This window comes from Canis aureus, chromosome 8, assembly GCF_053574225.1.
Source record: "Canis aureus isolate CA01 chromosome 8, VMU_Caureus_v.1.0, whole genome shotgun sequence".
In the NCBI taxonomy this organism is placed as follows: domain Eukaryota; kingdom Metazoa; phylum Chordata; class Mammalia; order Carnivora; family Canidae; genus Canis; species Canis aureus.
This window is the reverse complement of record NC_135618.1, coordinates 14102284-14119516: the sequence shown is the minus strand read 5'-3', so window position 1 is coordinate 14119516 and position 17233 is coordinate 14102284. Positions and strand designations below refer to the sequence as shown.

Below are 17233 nucleotides of genomic sequence, written 5' to 3'. Positions count from 1 at the left end.
AACTATTTCTTTTTCACTCTTGAAACTGAATTTTGAAATTGAAGGCCAAGAGGAAATGGCCCATTACCACAATGATTATAAAAAGGTGAGACCACTCTCTTTTTAGAGGACGGAAGGGAGTAGACTAGCATATGAAGAGAATTTCTTTAATTGACTCAATTATTAAAGATGCTGTCATAATAAGTAGCACTTTACCCCATGCCTGGAAACCATTATGGCTCTGATCTGTCCCTCTGGTTATGGATCCAGATCAGTTATGTAGGGACCTAGACCAAATTGCGAATCTTCTGTGGTTGAGCTGGAGTTGTTCAGGATTCAAGTTTCCTAGGAAGGTGAGGACTTGGGGCTCTATCTCTCTGAAGACTGAGTTTTGTGAGGGATGTCTGACCACCCGCCCACATTTTCCTGTGGTGCTTGCAAATAGAGCAGAATTCTGAGCCTCAATACATACCTGCTAACTCAGAATTCTTCCACTGGAGCTTAGGAATCTACATTTTTTTACAAGGTTTGTGGGGATACTAGTACACCCTAAACTTTGAGGCTTGCTGCCCTGACCCAGGGCTATGCAGGTATCTGAGAGGTTTGCAACCTGTCAAATTGGTAAAACAAACAAACAAACAAACAAACATTTTTCTGATCATTTCTCCATGGGTATCATTTTGTCTTATATGTGTTTTTATTGTATTCAGGAAAGAGAATTTCAGCAACCACTAACTTTTCATCAAGTTTTTAAATATTTCATATCATGAAGTATATTTTGCTAAGTCAAGGTGAAATAAAATTAATTTTATCTTGTGATAGCTTTTGGCAGTACAATGGTAATGGCTGAGTACACTAGGCTTAAGATTCATCGATGCATTTAGAGAATACAAGCAACTTGTTTTCAGTTATGTAGGCTAAAGAACATTTGTTGAATAGGCTATAAAATAATTCCTGTTTTCTTATCATTACATGCTTAGCACAATGCCTAGCTAAAAGTAAATGATCCACAAATGTTAACTAAGATTATGTTACTACGACCTGAGCCCTTCTTGTGGTTGGGCTGGGGGACATCCGTATTAGGATGCTATTTGCTAAATCTACTTTTATTTCAAGGTCTGGAAAAGTACTGTTAGGTTACTTTCTTTCAGCTATTAAGTTTCAGTTAACATTCTTATCTCTAGTTGTTACTGACCTGATCATGCTGATTGCCGGTGACCTTTCTTATGCAATCGCTAGGTAGCAAACCCTGCGCTGGACATTGAGGGGCTCCAGGGATTTCAACATTACCCTAAAGACTAAATTCCAGTGTGTCCCGGTTTTTACGAAAAACAGTAATGTAATGTGAAAAGAAACTGAATCTGGTGGATGGAGAAAATGCAAACTGGATAGAATTGTTTTCACATTGCCTACTTTTGAGGCCCAAGTGGTTCATGATGGCTTCTAAAAACAGTAGAAAATTCCTTCATTGTAAGTTAGCCAAATATAGGGAGCAAGGTAGAGTCCTTCACTTGGTCATGTGCTTCTTATTTTATAGTTGAAAGTTTGCATTCATTCATCCAGTAATTCTGGAAAACCTCAGTCCTGATCTCCTGGAATTGTGTCTCTTCCACATATTGTCCTAGTACATTTTATGTCTCTTGCATATACTCTGGCTCCTGTGTGTCTGTCTTAATCCTGATTCATTATTTGGGTTTATCTTCCAGTTCTCAAATTCTCTCTTCGGCAACATTATTCTGTTACTTAATCTATCTCTTCCAAATAACTATTTCTTCAGTTGTGTTTAATCTGTTTCTTAATGCACTTAATGCATTTCTAGAGGTTCTATTTTTTTTTTCTTCAAATTTACTTGGTCTTTTTTTATGGTCTCTTGTTTTTTGCTCAAGAGAAAATATACTCTATCTCAAGAAGGAGATATTTCAGTGTTCTCTTTTATTTCTGTAAAAATATTAAATATTTTTTTTAAGATTTTATTTATTTATTCATGAGAGACAGAGAGAGAGAGAGAGAGAGAGAGAGAGGCAGAGACACAGGCAGTAAGAGAAACAGGCTTCATGCAGGGAGCCCGACGCAGGACTCGATCCCGGGTCTCCAGGATCACACCCTGGGCTGAAGGCAGCACCAAACCGCTGAGCCACCCAGGCTGCCCTAAATATATCATTATTATTTTTTTTTTTTTGGTAATTCCAATATCTGAAGTCTTTGCAAGTCATACTTCTCTGTCTGTTGTTTCTGCAACTCTTTCTCATGATACCTCACTACCCTGTGTGTTTTTTGAATTACGGCTGGGAGTTCATATTCTTTGAAGCTTTATCTGTGAAAATTTCTTGAGATTGAGATAAAGTTCAGTTTCTCCAGACCCTGGACTATGCTGGCTTAATTGTAATTTGGTCATCCTTTGAGGACTTCTGGCAGTCAGACTGCTGGCTTTATTTATTTATTTTCAATAGCTTTTTGAGATATGATTTACATGTCAGAAAATTTATCTATAAAGTTTAAATTAATGTTCGAACATTTACAAGACTGTTGATGTGCTGAATAAACTCTACAATGTGACAAACTGAAGGAAAAAGTCAATATACTTGTTGCAGGAGGAAAGGGAGGGGACTGGAATTATTTTGATGAAAATTGATGAGACAAGCAATATGATACACATATTTGTGAAACAAAGAATTGTTCATGAAAAATGTTTTTAAAGGAAAACATAAGTAGAATTAATGTAAGAAGGCCAGAAGATGTTATTTTGTTAATTCCTATTCATCATTCATAGCTTTGTGGAAATCAGTCCCTCCTGGAAGCTTTCCTCGATCTCTCTCAAATTGGCTTAGGTATCCCAGAGTTCACTGTGTTTTTTTCACTTGGGGTAATTATCGCAATAATCTAATTATTTGATTTTGTTTCTGAGCCTTCCTCTCAAGGACAGGGGTCAGCAAACTATTGTTGGCCAAATCTGGCCCACTGCCTGTTTCTGTAAATAAAGTTTTATTGGAACACAGTGACACCCATTCATTTCTGTATTATGTATAGCTCTTTATGCTATAATGGCAGAGCTAAGTAGCTGCAGCAGAGACCACATGGTCTGCAAAGCCTAAAATACTAACTTTTGGATTCTTTACTGAAAAGGTTTGTTTTAGTGTATAGCGTACAAACTTTCGGTGTATCATCTCCATCAGGGCAGAACAGTGTCTGTCTGGTTTGTTGTTACATCTCTAGCACTTTACCATAGTGCTTATCACCTAAAAGGAGCTAAATAAATAAATACAGATGAACGAATGGGTTGAATGAAAATGATTTCAGAGATTTCTATTCTGGGGTTCTGTGGAATTTATAATGGATTAAATCTAAATAGATAAATAAATAAAAATGAGTATGCAGGCAAAATCCCATCTTAAAGAACTTTGTTTTAATGTTGTGTCAAAAAGGCAGCTGAGTATAGTGAAAGCAATCAGGCCAACCTGGGTTCCACGTCTGACCCTGCCTCTCAAAAGTCATGTGGTTGTTTTGTTTTTGTTTTTGTTTTTTGTTTTTTAAGATTTTATTTTTAAGTAATCTTCATACCCAACATGGGGCTCAAAGTCACAACCCCTGGATCAAGAGACTCATGTTCCACCAACTGAGTTAGCCAGGCACCCCTGCAACAGCCATATAGTTTTGACCAAACTCTTGAATCTCAACACTGTTACCTTCCTTTTCTAAAGGTGAGGCTCGTATTCTGTGCTTTCATGGAGGGGTCTCAGGACTCAGTGAGATGCTATGTGCATAGTCCCTGGCACATTACTAATGCTTATTAAATGCTGGTTCCTTTCCTCCTTGTTTCCTTTTCTTCTGGGGCAGTTATTTCATCATCTTTGCAGATGGACTAAAACAGTCCATTGGTGATATGGGTTTAATGACCACAAATAAGCCTACATCACTCATGTTTGCAATAGTCCCTGCCCAGATGAAAGTCAATGTTTGACCCAAATGTAGTACCTGCTACTGAAGACACAAAGCTGAATTTTCATCCTGCCCCACAGGGCAATCAGCTCTTCATTCTCCCCTTACTTCACAGCTTAAATATCCCCGCCATATACACAGAATCGATCAGAGCTTAGAATTCTCTTGCAATTTAAGAAAAATGACTTAAGTTCTAGAAAAAAGCAACAGTTTGGGCAGGGGTATCTCTGGGCGTCCAGTAAGTTCTACCTGGTACAGTGGGAGAGAGTAAGGCTCTTCAGGCTCGGCAGGGCTCTTTCCACTGCACCAGCCCTCCTGGTAGCCATGTGACTTTGGGCAGCTCACTTAACATCCCTGACAAAAGTTTCTTTTAGAATATGGATTCTTTCTCTTTAAATTGCAGGGTTGGGTGGTTTTGTGTTTTTTGTTTGTTTGTTTGTTTGGTTGGTTTTTGGAGTTTTTTGGTGAGGAATAGATAAGATAATGTAGATACCAATGAGTAGAATTTTAAAAAATGGTATAGAAATTCAAATTTCTGCAGTCACATGGCCATTTCCCTCCCTCTGCATCCGTTGTTTCCCTAAAGAGTGGGCTGCCCATGCAGGGGGCATAGGGACTCTGGCCTGCAGTGGGAAAGAGCATGCCATCTGGGGGCAAATGGGATGGTTTCTCCTCCAGCCATCTGTCGCCTAGTAATTGTGTGACCTTGGCAGGATACCTAACCCTAGTATCTCCCTTGGTCAAGGTTGGATTAAAAATACCTACTGCATAGGATTCTTGTGAAGAATTAGAGGGAATAATAGATGCAAAGTTCCTGACACATATGAAACCCTCACTAAATGGTTGCTACTATTACTTTTATTCTCAAGACTTACACATTTAGAAAGAGACAGCTTTCAATGTATGTGTTTCAGTAAAATTTCCTTCCCATCAAATTCTTCAGATCTCAATCAATTCTCTGTTGTGGCCTTACCTGTCCCTAATCCTAGATGCTTCTTCTAGTTCTCAGCTTTAAGGCCATTAGTGCTATGAAGAGGCTGGTGAGAAAATTAGCATTTCCCCTGACTTCTATTTATTTATTTGTAATTTTTATTTTATTTTATTTAAAGTCAGTTTGTCAACATCTAGAATTACTGACTTTAGTGACAAGTTTCTTTCTTTGTAAGAGGTAGAGGTGTGAAAATCACTGAGCACCTATAAATGGAGTCTTCAAGAGGTAACAGGTCATTCTACCATAATTATGCATATGACTTGTTAGATTGCTTTTGAAACATCTGCTTGACAAATCCCTTTAGAGTCACATTTTGAACATAACTCAGGGCATATCCCTCCTTGATTGCAAAAATAAGCCATTCTACAGCCTAAAGCAACATGACATTTTCTACTAGATATCAATATTTTCCCATCTGACATTTAGTAGATCCTAGGCAGCCAAAAAAAATACCAACTGCTTCTCAGGTATGATTCACCATTATTGTTCTTATCCTCATGTATTGTTAAAATCTGCCAAAATGATATTAAGATTGTTCAGATGAGTGCTCTTTTTTCTCATATTAGTTCAGCATCTTTCTCTGAAATCTTTTTGTTCGTGAGTATTCAAGAAAATAGGCAGGCAAAGGAAAAACCTGGGCACAGAATTGGAAGAACTTCTCCAGAACATTTCAAAGACAGGAAGGGAGGCCAGTCTCCATGCATAGTTCTTCCATTACGGTGTACTGCAACTGACTTGATTTTTACATCTGTGTTGGGTCCCGAGTAGCTAGCCCTTTTGTATTTCTCTCTGTTATGGAGGGAAGAGATGAGGTTTACAGAAGCTCTTCTAAGACTTAAGAGAAAATGCAAGTCATTTTTAAATTTACGAAAGTTTTTTTTTTTAAATCTTCCTCAATATTTTCCACCTCAAATCCATGCACTGGGCCTTCTAGGGGTTAACAGACTCCAGGCTACGCCTCCCTAGACCTGTAGTGATGGGCCTGCATCCTTTTCAGTATGGCCTGCAAATAAAAGAATCCTCACTATCTCATTATGGAAGAGAAATACAAGATTAATTTACAATCTTGGAGTCTCCTCTCTAACATTACTTGGAGGTAATTAATGATTTCCAGCCCCTTATCTTTCAAGATATGTCTAAGGAAAGGGGATTTTTCTTGTGTAGAGCCAGGTTAAAATTTATTCCTTCTGATGTTTCATCCAGAGTATTACTCTAGGAAATCGAGTTTCCTTTCATAACTTTGTTTCCTGAAGCCACACAAGCCTGAGGAAGGACAACCAAAGTGAAGGCAGAAGTAAGCCTTGTCACACAGCCCCGGTGTTTCTGGGTTGGTGCGCAATCTGGGTATTTATCGCTAACAGTAATTGGGAGGACTCCTTGATGTAAAAATCTGACATGTGGTCATTATTTATCAATGATCATTATGGCTAGCATTTATTGAACACTTAAAATTTGCCAGGCTCTTTCCTGAGGGCTTTGGGTTTTTTTTCACATAATCCTCACAATGATCCTGAGAGGTAGGCGCTACTATTATTCCCATTTTATGGATGGAGAAATTCGTCCCCATGTGCAGAGCTAACAATGGCAGAGCAAAGGTTCGCACCTGTGTTTCCTGATTCCAGAACCCAGAGCCCATCCTCTCAGCCACTGGCCCACCCTCCACATGAGAGCGGCCTTCGTGTTTCATTGTGCAATCATCATGGACATGGGCCTCTGCACTCGACTATGCTTTATACATGACAGGGGTCTGGCCCCTATTTCTGACTCTCTGACTACAGAACTGGGGGGAGTCTCACTGAGGAGGACAGGCTCGTTTCTGCTCTGGACCCATCATCTGCTGTGTCAGATCCTATCAAGAGACTCCTAGGCATCCCACACCGCCGTTGTTCCATTCCACTCCATCCTCAGAGGGTTATGATCCTTTTCTTCTGACTTGTTACGCAGTAAATGGGATTTCTCAATCTCTGCTCTGGTGCCAGGGCCTAGTCGGGAGCTTGCCGAGGAGCGCTGACCTCCCCTCAGGAGCTCCCGGATGGCCACCCCGTGGAGTGCTGGCTTGCTAGCAACGCGAGCACCTGGTGCTGCCTCGATGACTCTCTCCACACTCAGTTCTGCCCTTCCCAGGCCTTGTTTCCCAGTGGGCTGTGGTGATCAGAGAGCAGATGGGGCCTTCCCCACTTTCCCAGAAAGAGGAACTTCCTGCTTGGGTTTGAGCTGAGGTGGCGATTCTGTATTGCAATCTTTTGGGTATTTTCAAGAACTATTCCGCGTCACCACACAAGGAGTGGAGGTGGTGGTGCACCATTCATTCATTCACGACACATTTGTTAGGCACCTATTTATGTTCTAGGCACTGTGCTGAGCACTGGAGTTGCCATGACAACTAAGATAGAATGGTTCCTGCTTTCACAGTTTCCCATTTTTGAATAAATCAGACACATGATGAGGCAATTGCAACAAAACTTGATAAAGACTGTGATAAGGCAATAACTATTTCCAGAGCATATGGAAGGGACACCTACTCCAGACCTGAGGGACTGGGCGGATTCCCTGGGAGAAGTGGCATCTGAGACTGAAGGGTGACTAGAAGACATTCGGCAAGTGGAGGGGTTGGTAGTTGGGCAGAAGGAAGAGAAAGGATGTTCAAGGAAGAAGGAATAGCATATTCGAGGGCCTACGGACAGAGAGATCATGCAGAGCCATGATTAGCTGAAGCAGAGTTTGAAATAGGCTGTGGCAAGACATGCAGTTGGAGAGGTGAGCAAGGGTGGATCTGAAGTGTGGCGCTCACTGGATCTTTCTATGTATCATGTAGGAACTACCTGCATTTTTGCAGACTGAGCTACTGTAGCTTGGGTATTAATGGCAGGACATAGGACTAAGAAGTAACATCTGTTGAGTCCTGCTGTGTCCTGGGGCTGATGGACGATCTTGGAGGCCTTTGGCTCTGGCCCCTCGTCCATGCCATCCAAGGGCCCCAAGCCATCCAAGTGCCTCCCTCCCCTTGGTGCAATCCCTTGTGGCTCAAAAGGCATGTCAGAGTCTTCCTCTGGCTGCAGCCAGCAGAGCTCTCTACCCTAAAAACTGGTGCCTTTACTCGAAGTCCCTCCTGTCATCTCTGCTACTGCTGCGCCCACAGCCAGGCCTGACGTGGCCACGGTTGCTGGGATGGACCTCACTGCTCCACTAGGTACTAGGAACTGAGATGGGACTTTCACACTCACCAGCAACTCCTACAAGTTGGGGCGGTTATCTCCGTTTGTACAGCTGGGGAAACTGAGGGCTCAGAGCCAACAAATAATTTGTTGCAAGCCACAAAGCTATAAATAGCAAGACAGATTTTGGACCTGGTCTGATGCCAAAGCTCCTGCAACCACAAGCGGTGACTCTTTCCTTGTCAGAATTATAGTTATTAAGATCCTCTAAGTCTGCTCTTTGAGTTTTCTTATTGATCCTTTTCTTGAAGATGAGTCCCTCCAAAACTGGGTCAGAGGCTTTTGAGGGACCTTCCCCAGAGCCGTCCCTTAAATCAGCAGTGTGCCCTACCTACCAGGCTCCATCCCTGAGATTTAAGACAGCCTCCCATCCCTCTCACTTTGATTAAGAACATGACAATACCTTCTGATGTTGGTTAGTATTTTACAATCCCTCCCATGGGATCTGGTGATGCTTTATGTAAACAGATTTTTAGGCAGCCCTCAGCATATTGCCTATGTGCAATTAGCAGGTGAGGTTCCTTCTTTGTGACCCTCCCCAGACTCTCACTGCATGCCGTTTTTGATTTACTTTTATTTTTGCCACTTTCTTCCATTACCATTTTAATGTTCAGTTTTGATGATAAATAAAATAGGTTTTTCTGTCCCTCTGCTCCCTCCTGCCTCTTCTCTCAAATACCAGTAAAACCCAGGGACAAATCTTCTGAATCCTAGCCTTGGAGATGGATGTATTCGCTAGTGAGAGCTCCAGTTCCAGATAAGGGTACTAATGAATCAATCACCAGGCTTTTATTAAGTGTCTCTTTGCTAAAAGCATAGCTTTCCCTGCAGCCAGATGGCCCTGGCTCTGCACTCCTGAAGGTAATCTGGACCCTGTCACTAATTACTCTTCTTCCCGGCAGCAAGTAGAAGAAGCAATTTTCAAATTGTTCTTATTGATCACAGGGCATTTTCTCCAGAATAGCACTCCGTATAAAAAAGAGGATGTAATTAGTTTCAGTTAACTTAAGCCAAAAAATTTTATAGAAGAATGGCAGTCTACACAGTGGTTCAGAGTACAAAATTTGGAGTCAACAGTGTGAATCCTTGGCTCTATCCTTCACTAGCTATGTGAAGTAGAGCAAGTCACTTAAACTCTTTGAAGCTCAGTTTCTCCCTCTGTAAAATGGGAATAATATTAGTTTCTGGAGCTGCTACAAGGATTAAAGTTGGCACGGTTGAAATAAAACAGAGTAATCATTTGGTCCAGGGGATACTGGACCCCTGGATACTGTTCTCCTTGTTATTAGTTATTATTATCAAGAAAGCCATCTACCTGTCTGTCTTTAGGCTAGTTTGATAATATTTTCATCCATTTTTCACAATTCTCTTTACTCCATGCAACTTCTCATTTTTCTTCAAAGGTCGGATATAGTCTTGCTTCCATGAATACTCTTAACTCTCACCTTTTACAATGATGTGGTTAAATCAAGGCTTGAAGAGCTTGCAGACTTTTTGCCTTCATTTAGGTTTCTTCAATAAGATGACTTGTGTTTTTATTGTAGAACGATGAGGTGGAGTTTGTCCGAACTGGCTATGGGAAGGACATGGTGAAAGTTCTCCACATTGAGCGAGATGGAAAATACCACAGCATTAAAGAGGTGGCAACTTCAGTGCAACTTACTCTGAGCTCCAAAAAAGATTACGTGTATGGAGATAATTCAGACATCATCCCCACAGACACCATCAAGAACACAGTTCATGTCTTGGCAAAGTTTAAAGGGGTATGTGTCATTCTTCTCAGAGGCTTCCTGTCTTGATGCAGAATTCACTGTACTATTAACTTGAGGATATCACTGCTTACTGCAAGTTCCCTGTACTTTTTAACTCTATTTTTACATTTAAGCCACTAATTTTTTTCATTTCTATTCTAAAATTCTCACTCTTGTAGAAGAGCTTTCTCAGTTTTCTTCTTCTTCTTCTTCTTCTTCTTCTTCTTCTTCTTCTTCTTCTTTCTTCTTCTTCTTCTTCTTCTTCTTCTTCTTCTTCTTCTTCTTCTTCTTCTTCTTCTTCTTCTCATTTCTCCTCTTTTTTGGTTCTCAACTTACTACATCTTTTAGGAAGAGAATCCTATCTGACAAATTTACAAGTTCTCTCTTAATTAGGATCATTGGCAAATCAAAGCCCTGGGAGGATTTCAGAATAGAATTTTACACATTTTTTTGTCATACATTTCTTTGACTCCTGTTGCTTATTTTTTTTTTTCTTTTAGAATGGTGTACATTTATAGAAGAAAGTACCATTTCTCTTCCTGGTGTTACTATAGAAGAAAATCTTGAGTACAAGATATATTTTGAAGTCTATTTGCCCAACTTTTAATGCCTTTCTAATCTTCCCAACTCCGTGACCACTTAGTGTCTGGATATGGTGTTAAGTATACTCTTCAAAAGGGTCTTGCTGCTGAAGGAATCTGATATTTTAGCACTTCAGCTTGCACATTCTTTAAGTGTGAGTGAAGCTGTACTGGACCACCAGCAGATTTCTGGGCAGCTCAAGATAATTTTTCTATTTGCTAAGAAACCTAAAAAGACAAGAAATGTAGACTGGAAAGCTTCTTTTTCTCATGTTTTTGCACGAAATCCTTACTCAGAATGCATGAAATGAACAGACTAATTGACATATAATTTCTGCAAGGTTTTTCTCCCCGCTGAACCTTTCTTTTGTTAATCAGAGTGGCTCAGCAAGCATAAACATGGCTATGGACAAAAGCATTGCTCCCTTAAAAAAACAAATTGAAAATAGGCTTTCGTGCTGAGCTATAGAAGAGAGCTAGGCAACACAGATTCTTGTATTTCCTGTATTGTGTGAGAGATGCAGAAAAGTGAAGGAATGGACTTGGATATTAAAAACAATTAGAATTTATTCATTATAGATAGAATCACCATATAATTTCTTATCCAAATCAAGACGCTTGCTTATTTCTTTTGATTTTCTTAATTGAGGTATAATTGGCATACAATTTTATATTAGTTTCAAGTGTACAACATAATGATTTGAAGTTTGTATATGTAGTGAAATAAATTTTTATTTCTTGAGATGGGAACTTTTTAATAATATTTTTAAAGGTGTTATTTACTTATTAGAAAGTGAGAGGGAGAAGCAGACTCCATGCTGAGCAAAGAGCCCGACTCAAGGCTCTATCCCAGGACCCTGAGATCATGACCTGAGCCAAAGGCAGATGCTTAACTGACTGAGCCACCCAGGCGCCCTGAAATGAGAACTTATAAGATTTATTCTCTTAACTACTTTCCAGTAGACGTGTATAGTATTTTTGACTGTACTTGCTGTGCTGTACATTATATTCCCATGACTTATTTATTTTATAATTGCAGGTTTGTACCTTTTGATTCCCTTCTCTGGTTTTGCTCACTCTTTCTCCCTTGGCAACCACCAATCTATTCTCTGTATCTATGAACTTGATTTTTTTCTGTTTGTTTTTTACCAAATAAAATGTTACATTGTTTTGTTTAGATTCCACATGGAGATAAGAACATATGGTTGTCTTTTCCTGATTTATTTCACTTAGCATGATGCCATTAGGTTAATCTATGATCCATGTTATCACAAATGCAAAGATTTCATTCTTTTTTATAGCTGAATATTATTCCATTATATATAAAAACATATATACACCATATACATACCATATAAATATGGCATAAATAATAAATATAAATAAATATATACCATAAAAATATGTATGTATATCTATCTATCACATTTTCTTTATCCATTCATCCATTCATAGACAGTTAGATTGTTTCCATATTTTGGCTATTGTAAATAATGCTTCAACAAAATACATACATCTTCTGGGGTTTGTATTTTTATTTTCTAAACTAGGACATTTCTGGGAGTGAAATAAGATGCTAAATAATTATTCTGGGACAACAAGCATAAAACAGAACTATCCTGGGGAAACCAGTACAAATAATCCATTTTAGGCAAAGTCATAAATCATCTGTAGATGATGCTAAGACCATAACACATTGTCTACAGATTACTATGGAGAAGTAGAGAGCTGTTTTATGGAGTGGGGAGCTAGGGATGGTCAATGGAAGGTCTGTTTGTGAAGCAAGGAAACAGAAATAGCCCTACCTACATTAACATTTTTCCTTGGGAAACTGGGAGGCCCATTGGCCAACCTCATAAAGATACCAGAGTGTTTGGGAGCATACTATAGTACTGTAGTTGGCATGGGTGATGACAGAGCTTACCGTAAAGAGAATCTAAATGTTAAGTTTCATTTTGCTCATGCATTGATTGACACATTTCTTCCTGCAAAACAGGTTTCTTTTAAAAACAGGATATAGTCTCACCTGGTGACCTTGTGAAAAATTGGGATAAGGACCATTGACCTCTCCAGATTCTTTCAAAATCTATGTTTTTCTGATTCTAAAAAGCATTTGAACAGGAAAGAGAACTCCATGGGTATTTACAAATTATTTTTAAATGGAGCAGGTGTTTCTGATCACTAGCATTTTGTTTTCTTTTACAGATCAAAAGCATAGAAACTTTTGCAATGAACATCTGTGAGCATTTCCTTTCTTCTTTTAACCATGTCATCCGAGCTCAAGTTTATGTGGAAGAGGTCCCTTGGAAGCGTTTTGAAAAGGTTACCTCAGTTATTTGTGTTTTCAGCTTAATTAAAGAAATTGGCTTTATGACATATGCTGAAATTTTACTGGAAACATTTTTTTTCCTAATTTTCAGAATGGAGTTAAGCATGTCCATGCATTTATTCACAATCCCACTGGAACACACTTCTGTGAGGTTGAACAGATGAGAAGTGGTGAGAAAATACTTTTCATGTTTTGATTCTGCAACAGAAAATTCAATATTTCTTTCCTCTAAACAATTCTGTTTATTAACACTGAGGAAAACTGTAGAGAAATTCGAAGGCATTTACATCTGGAGATGGAAATGAGCTCTGTGACTCTGGAGTACATTTAAAAACTAACTACTTTTTACCTTAAAAATATAAAAATGAGGGCAGCCCGGGTGGCTCAGCGGTTTAGCGATGCCTTCGGCCCAGGACATGATCCTGGAGACCTGGTGATCGAGTCCCTTGTTCGGCTCCCTGCATGGAGCCTGCTTCTCCCTCTGCCTGTGTTTCTGCCTCTCTCTCTCTCTCTCTCTCTGTTTCTCTCATGAATAAATAAAATCTTTATATATATATGAAATAATACATTTTGCAACACATCTAGGGGCTGAATAAGGTAGATCATTTTTATCATCTGATTCTGAGATGAGGGGAAAAAAAGGTCCAAGCTGACAAAACCTCAAATCTCTGAATTTTCTGACCAATACTTTTTGTACCATACCATGCTATAATTATAGTAACCTTTATAGGAAATAGCTAGTAAATAACAATCGAGTTTCTCTGACATTTTATTTTCATAATAGTAAAACTACTGATATTATTATAATTACTATAGAATGAACCTCATTTAAATAGCAATAACAATTATATAATTCATTTTATTTACTAAGAAATTTAAAACTTAACTTCAGAGCATAATTACAATATGGATCTTACTATTTTTTTTAAAGATTTTATTTATTTATTCATGAGAGACCTAGAGAGAGAGACAGACAGACACAGGCAGAGGGAGAAGCAGGCTCCATGCAGGGAGCCCGACGTGGGACTCAATCCCGGGTCTCCAGGATCACGCCCTGGGCCGAAGGCAACGCTAAACCCCTGAGCTACCCGGGCTGCCCAATATGGATCTTATTAGTACGGAGGACTGACCTTAGCAAATATCAAAATTCCCAAAGCTTGTCTCCCACTGCTTGGTTGAGATGATCAGAATAGAGTTCAATAACTGGCTACAAGTTAGAGTAGAGGACTTCTAAGAATCATGCAGCTAAATGTGGTAGAAAGGTCTCTATCCTAAAAAAAAAAAAATAAACTTTCATGATCATTATAAATTTAAAATGTGGACTCTAAACTTTTTCCCTCTTCAGTTATTCGTCCCTTTCTTCTTCTCTCTTTTCCTCTTCTCTCCTTCCCTTCCTTTCCGTTTCTGTATCTCCTCTTTCTTCTCAAGCTTCAGTGAGAATTAGAGGTAGCATTTTGTAAATGTCAGAAATATTATGAGGTTAATAAAATATAAGTCCCTACTCATTCTGAGTTATATTGGCTAATGCCTTTTCTTAGAAAGTTCTAGTGTGTTAGCTGTTGTTTAATATTTTTAATATTAAATTCTAGGAACAATCAGGGCCTTCTCAGTGTTTAATTGGCAGTAATGTAATTATTGTCCTATAAAGGAGACTGAATAACTAGTAGTTAAGTTGAAAAGATAATGATTTTTTAATCCCCCAAATGTGTAGCCATGTGATATATTGACTTGCCAACCCAGCTTTTAGTTAGTTGAAATGTAGCTTGCTTTCTTTCCTTCCTTTCATGTGTGACTTTGGGAAAGAAAGAGAAAAAAAGGTTTCCTGACTCCCTGAGTCAGTGTTTTCTTACCCAAACCACACTGACTACTCTCATAAAATTTTAAACTCTAAACTGTCATTGTCCAGCAGAAATATAATTTTAAAATTTTCTAATAGTCACATTAGAAAAGCAAAAAAATTAATTTTAATGATTTATTTAATCTGCTATACACACAATGCCCCTTAAATATGTAATAAATGTCTTTCACTAATGAAATATTTCACTTTCTTTTTACAAAGTTAAGTCTTTGAAATCCTGTATTTTATATTTACAGGACATCTTAATTCCCATTTCCCAGATTCAGAGGGCTTGAGGGCAACGCGTGGGGCTCATACTCTTCATAGCAGGAGCTAGAATTCGCTTTTGGAAGAGCTAATTGAAAAATGAGAAGAAAAAAGGAGAACACAAAACTGAGTGGGAAAGAATTAGAGAGGAAGACAAACCATGACAGACTCCTAACTGGGAAACAAAGGGTTGCGGGAGGGGGGTACGTAGGAGGGTAGGGCAACTGGGTGACGGGCATTAAGGAGGGCACTTGATGGGATGAGTTATATATATATATATATATATATATATATATATATATATATATACTATACTATATACTATGGGTGTTATTCTATACGTTGGCAAAGTGAATTTAAGTAAAATATTAAAAAAAAAAGAAAATGAGAAAATGAATGAACTATGCTTATGTCATTCATTGAAATACTATTCATTCAACAATTGGATTTTGAGGACTTTTTAATGTATCCTAGGGCTGTAAATTCCAAGATGAGTAAGACATTCCTTGGCCCTAGTGAGTTTACAGTAGATGAATGTAAGAGACAGACTTATAACAAGATTTATTGCAATGTAAGAGGCTAAAAACCACAATGAAAGAATCAAAGTTATGCTAGAGAGACAAACAGGTACAAAAAACTAACTTTTCCTAGGGTAGTCCGGAAGGCTTGACAGGGAAGAAAGAAATATTCCAATTGGCTTTTGAAAAATGATTCAGGATGTGCTGGGCATAGAAGGGGAAAGAAGATTACAGGTGGAAGTAACAGAGTGTATGTGGGTAGGACCTAAGGAGGAGTGGAAGAGGAAAAATAAATATTTTGGACATCTGCCTTATGCTGACCACTATCCTGGACAAGTAATTTGAGTTTGAAAGGGCAAAGAATTTGAGGAATAGTAGAAAGTTCAAAGGGTCTAGTTCTTAGAATATAAGAAGCTGAGATGAAAATGAAGAGATTGGTTTGGGCTGGATTTTGAAGGGCCTGGTGTACCATGCTAGCAAGATTGGTCTAACTTGGAGATGGTTTTGCCCAGTGGTAAAGCCATATGGGTTGGAATCAGACTACACCGTATTTGAATTTGAGCTCCACTACTTAATAACTTTATGACCGTGGGAAAGTTACTTATGCTACCTCAGTGATATTCATTTGTTTTTTTTTTGTTTTTTGTTTTTTTTTAGTGATATTCATTTGTGAGATGATGATAACAGTGTTCACCTCAATTGCCCAGGGAATTAAAGGAGATAGATATTAATATAAAGCATTTTAGCCCAGTACCTGGCACATAGGAAGCACTCCTTAAATGACAGCTACTATTATTATTATTATAGATGGAGATAAAGACCCAGGAAAGGCCTGTGTGTGAGTGTGTGTGTGTGTGTGTGTGTGTGTATACACGATTCAATAATTCTGACCAACATTACTGTGCGTGGGCTGCAAAAACAGGCAGTAAAAATTTCTTGTTGCAGAGATGGAGAAATGATGGAGTCAGATATAAGGCAGTGAGAAGTAGAGATGGAGAGGACATTATGTGAGGCATTTCTGAAGGGTACTGAGTGAGTGTGAGTGGTTGGGTAGGGGTGGAGGTTACAGAGAAGGAGGAGTTAAAGTTGCCCTAAAGTCAGGGGCTTGGGGGAACTGATGGAGGAAAACACGTATGATTAGAAAGTATTCAAGGGTAAGCTGATGATTTGGGGAATGAGGGATAGAGATAGATTTGGAGACCATCAACAGACTGATGGTGGGTGAAGCTGTGGGCAAGAAGGAGCCATTTCAGGAAAACACATGAAATGAGAGGAGGAAAGTGAGAAGACTGGGGGAAATTCCCCAGTTTATGGGTTGGGCAGTCTAAAAAGTCAAATGGGGGATGCCTGGGTGGCTCAGTGGTTGAGCATCTGCCTTCAGCTCAGGGCGTGATCTCCAGGGATCAAGTCCCGCATCTGGCTCCTGGGAGAGAGCCTGCTTCTCCCTCTGCCTGTATCTCTGCCTCTCTCTGTGTCTCTCATGAATAAATAAATAAAATCTTAAAAAAAAAAAAAAGTCAGAAGAAAGGCCAGAGAGAAAGAAGGAAGATTGGAGAGTGGTGTCATGGATGCAAAAGAAAAATACATTTCAAGAAATTGGGAATTATATTAGGACAACAGGCTGTGTAACACACAGGTTCATATGTAGTGCCTCCGTTCAAGAAGCTCAGTGCTTTTTGTAGAAGTTCAGTTCAGCATTTGTGTGAGCATGTGTGTGTGTGTGCTTGTGCATGTGCGTGTGTGTGTTGGGGTGATACTCTGCTCTGGGAAGTTAGTTATTCAGGATCCCAGGTTGATGCAGCCTTACTTTTTTATCCTTACTTTTTAGG

General features: G+C 39.0%; 1 protein-coding gene across 3 annotated transcripts in view; it reads left to right on the top strand.

The window, feature by feature from the left end:
- LOC144318026 (uricase) overlaps positions 1–17233 on the top strand; it is a 77287-nt gene that overhangs the window by 45554 nt on the left and 14500 nt on the right. Inside the window, exons 1-4 of one of the 3 annotated variants that reach the window (XM_077904909.1) lie at positions 12–85; positions 9666–9884; positions 12659–12775; positions 12874–12952. In XM_077904909.1, coding sequence (XP_077761035.1) covers positions 56–85; positions 9666–9884; positions 12659–12775; positions 12874–12952 — 445 coding nt within the window. In that variant the 5' untranslated portion in view covers positions 12–55. Of the gene's footprint in view, positions 1–11; positions 86–7410; positions 7664–9665; positions 9885–12658; positions 12776–12873; positions 12953–17233 lie in introns of those variants that run through there. The other 2 variants (XM_077904910.1, XM_077904908.1) reach the window with 2 other exon arrangements.